A 4,045-nucleotide genomic window follows, 5' to 3' on the forward strand; every position below is an offset into this window, starting at 1 on the left:
AATGGGATGTTACATTTGAAAACATAAGACTCTGTTCTGCAGCACTTGTGATTGATGACCACATGTGAAAAGATCAGTAGCCCCTGGAGGAATCCATGAGCCCATGAACCTCTAGTCCTCACCCTGTGGGAGCTATTGGCCTCAGGGGGAGCTGGAGTCCATCTGAAGGGATGGGCCAACTAGAAAAATCTGTAGAGTGTGGAACTTATCAATCCTATTGGGTCCCTGCTGGAAAGAGGAGAAATCAAGAAGAGGGAGAAGGCTTGGTGTTGGGGAAACCTCATAAAGAACTTAGAGCAGATACAAGGTAAGAATTGTGGGGAAAATGGAAACCAGAGACAGAGGAAGGACCAGCATAGAGCAAACTGAAAAGGACAAAGCACAAAGGTACCTGGGCTATGCCTGCTGCTTGTTCTCTGGACTCTCCCTGTGGCTCATTTCTGGGGGGAGATTCGGTTCTGCCCCAGGCGAGGTTTCTTTCTCCTTGGCATGCAGCAACACAGCTTTATCAGGGCATTTGCTATATTCCTGGTCCACCCCTTAAAACCTCTGTGCCGGACCCTGCTGGGGATGGGCTTATCCTCAAATGGGGCTCTGTGGGAGAGTGGGTTGTCTTCTTTGATTTCCTTATTACTACTCTTCTCACTGAAGATGCTTGTTGTTTGAATGCATGGGACACTCACGGCACATTTGTGATAGTGGTCCTGTGTAGGTGTCATCGGTAGAGGCCTGAGACAACCAGCCACAGTGAATCTTTTGCCTCCTTTTGGATGAGCATTCTGGCCATAGTGAGATACGTGACCATGGGAGGATGACACCCGCAAGGTGCCAAGGACTGGCAGGCTTCCACTCCTCTTTGGTTCTAATCTAAAAGCAGCAGCAGGATCAAGGCTAGGGAATGGGGCTGCAACGGGACTCACTTGCTGTGCCTGAGCTGTGCAGCCATCCCCCTGGAGAGCCTGCTTTTCTAGAAAGAAATAAGTTGCCATTTACTCATTATATTTTCTTTGTTTTAAAGAGTGTTTTACTACAGAGGCTTGGAATCCAATGCTTTTCATGGCATCCAAAATGGCCGGGTCTGGTGTGAGGGGAAGCAGTTCTTCATAGGGACCTATCAATCCGTTCCAGTGTTCTTTGAACCAAGGGTGTTTCATCGCCTTTCTTGCTGTTGGTCTAAAGTTGGGATTTACCCTCAGTAATTTACTAAGGAGGTCCTCCAGTTCTTTTGAAACCCCACAGGGAGCAGGATATACCCCTGCCACTACTTGTCTTTGCAGTTCTTGGATGATCACTGAATCAAATGGGAGCTTTCCCGCTACCATACAGTACAAGACCACTCCTATAATCCACATATCATTCTTCGGCCCGTCATACCGATGGCCAAGGAGGAGTTCAGGGGAACCAAAGGAGTACGTGCCGCAGTGGTGGTTTAGCATTTTTCCAGGTTGAAATTGGGTGCTAAGCCCAAAGTCGATGACTTTGACCTTTTTGTTTTTATCAATCATTATATTGTCCAGTTTGAGGTCTCGGTGAACAATCCCCTTTCCATGGCAGTAGCTCACTGCTGACAATATCTGTTCAAATATTTGCCGGGCCTCATCCTCCTCTATGTGCCCTGACTCTCTGATGTACTGGTAGAGTTCTTGGCCTTCCACCAGCTCCATTATGAGGTATATTCTCGTTTCCTTTTCAATAACTTGTATGAGAGACACTATGTTGGGGTGGTTGATCTTTCTCATTATGTTTGCTTCCATCATGGCTGGCTGGAACCACTGCTTGTCCTTTCGCAGAACTTTGACAGCCACCGGGGTTCCTGTGAGCCGGTGGTGGGCCAGGAGGACTTTGGCGTTGCCCCCTTGCCCAATTGTCCCCAATACTTGGTATTGGGAATGGAAGTTGCCCTCCTCAGAGATACTGGGCTCGGGTGTAGGGGTTGGTAACTCCTCCTCAGTCTCTGTAGGCATTTTATCAGTACTAATGCTACCTAAAAATAACAAAAATGGAATCAAATAATGAAAAAGATGGAGCAATATAGGAGCTAAAATTACACTGTGGTACCTAAAAGAAACAAACAAAAGAAATAGAAAAAAAAACAAACAAAGGCAAAGTAAAAACTAGACTAGAAAAATAGAGCAAAATTATGAAAAAGTTAAGGGGAAAATATGAAGAGTCATAAGTAAAAGCCACCCAATTAACCAACCCCAAAAGAGAAAGCCAAGAGCACACACATACTAAATGCAATGATGAAAATAAAAATCGTCATACTACAATAGGATTGGGCGGCCAAAGATGGTCAATACTATGAATAGATGTTCATTGAAGAAAAAAAAACAGATGAAAGAAACGAGAGGAGAAAGAATTAGTATAAGACAAAACAAACAAATATAAAAAGCCAACACTTAAGGGAAAACTCCATTGAATTTCAGGACCTAGTGATCCACAAAAATCCACAACTCTCCAGAGAAAAATACTGAAAATTAAAATTAACCAACCACAAGGAATAAGGCAGTTAAATATCAGTGAATAGTAAACCTTAAACAAAGGCCAAAGAGTCAAAGTGTCACAAAGGGCAAATTTGTATCAAGTCTAAGCCAATGATTGCTTGTACTCAATAAATAGAGAAACAGGAATAATGTAAAAGGATGAAACCGCAGGAAATTGAAAATGGAGATAGAGTTAATCATCCGACTGCAGAACCGTAAATAATCAAAGCAGTAATATAGCATGTGAGAACATAAAAACCACTAAAAAATGAAACCAGCAATCCATAATAAATAAATAAATAAATAAATAAATAAATAAATAAATAAATAAATAAAACAAAAAACAAAACCCCAATAAGGAAATAGCCAGTGGCGTGGCAATATGTGACCTAATTCTTTCTCTTGAAGTCATCCAAAAATCAATCAATCAATCAAGAAATAGGCAGCCAGCCATCTACATAGGCCTTTAAACTGATATTATGGGGTTGGCATACCAAATGCCTGGGAGCGACTGGTCAGCCAGCCCAGATACTTGGGCAGCTGCAGGCCAGTGAGAGAGCCTGTCTTGAAAATAAGGTTGAGAACCTACCTCAGGAACAAGAGCCGGGGTGACTTCTGGCCTCTACACCATCTTGCACTGAGGTGCAGGTAATATAGATACAAGGGGCAAAGGGGGATGGGCACGTGCACACACAGACACAGACACACACACACACACACACACACACACACGCACACACACACACACACGGGCACTCACACAGGCACAGGCACACACACAGGCACACACACAGAAATACACAGAAGTGAACTTATACTCACACAAACTCTTACAAACACCCAGATTCACACAAAACACGCATACTTACACACAAGCAAAGCTGGAAAAACACACGTCAGACACATACACACATACACACAGGGATACACATACGCACAAGAAGACATACACACATACAAACACATACACACATACAAACCTGTAAACTCACACACTCCTACATATACTGACAAACACACAGGCAAAAGTGTACACGCACTCACACACAGGCCAATCTGTCAACACACACTCTCTTACACACACTGATACATACACATATACACAGTACAGTAAAATTCAATACAACCACACACAGCTCACTAGATACAACCAAGTCGCAGAGGGCTCCACTCCACACCTCCTCTCAAAGCACTCAAAGAATTCCAGGCCTGGCAACAGCTTAATATGTGTTTGCTGGGCCACCTCACAATCGCTCCTCATGAGGTCACAATAGGACCTGTCATGACATGGTTGGGAAGGACTCAGAGACCGTAGCTTCTATGGGCTATGGAAAGACTTTAGGCTGTTAGAAATAAAACCCTGTAAGATGTTTAGCTGTCCATAGTTCTCTGTTTTGAATGCTTACTCTGCATCCTGCTTTAAAGTCCTCATGTCTACACTCAGGGTGTCACGTTATCTTTGAATTCTGAAGGATTAGCCTCAAACTGATGGTATAGTTTTTTTTTTTTTTTAAGACAAAGCTGTTTCTAAACTGACCCATCAGGAGGACACTGTTCTCATA

At 43.4% G+C, this 4,045-nt stretch overlaps 1 protein-coding gene across 1 annotated transcript; it reads right to left on the reverse strand.

Moving 5' to 3' along the window:
• Nucleotides 1–439: 439 nt before the first annotated feature.
• On the reverse strand, nt 440–3,681 carry LOC134484874 (sperm motility kinase Y-like). The gene is made up of 2 exons (XM_063280755.1): nt 3,069–3,681; nt 440–1,980 (listed from the first exon to the last, which is right to left on the reverse strand). Exon 2 carries the CDS (start codon nt 1,962–1,964, stop codon nt 990–992), a length of 975 nt encoding a protein of 324 aa, XP_063136825.1. The 5' UTR covers nt 1,965–1,980; nt 3,069–3,681; the 3' UTR covers nt 440–989.
• Between the last annotated feature and the right edge of the window lie 364 nt (nt 3,682–4,045).

The sequence above is a fragment of the Rattus norvegicus genome, chromosome 1, assembly GCF_036323735.1.
Source record: "Rattus norvegicus strain BN/NHsdMcwi chromosome 1, GRCr8, whole genome shotgun sequence".
NCBI classification, from domain to species: Eukaryota; Metazoa; Chordata; class Mammalia; order Rodentia; family Muridae; genus Rattus; species Rattus norvegicus.

Excerpts from the sequence above, each read along its gene's own strand:
- LOC134484874 (XM_063280755.1), bottom strand. The coding sequence starts at position 1,964 with ATGCCTACAGAGACTGAGGAGGAGTTACCAACCCCTACACCCGAGCCC.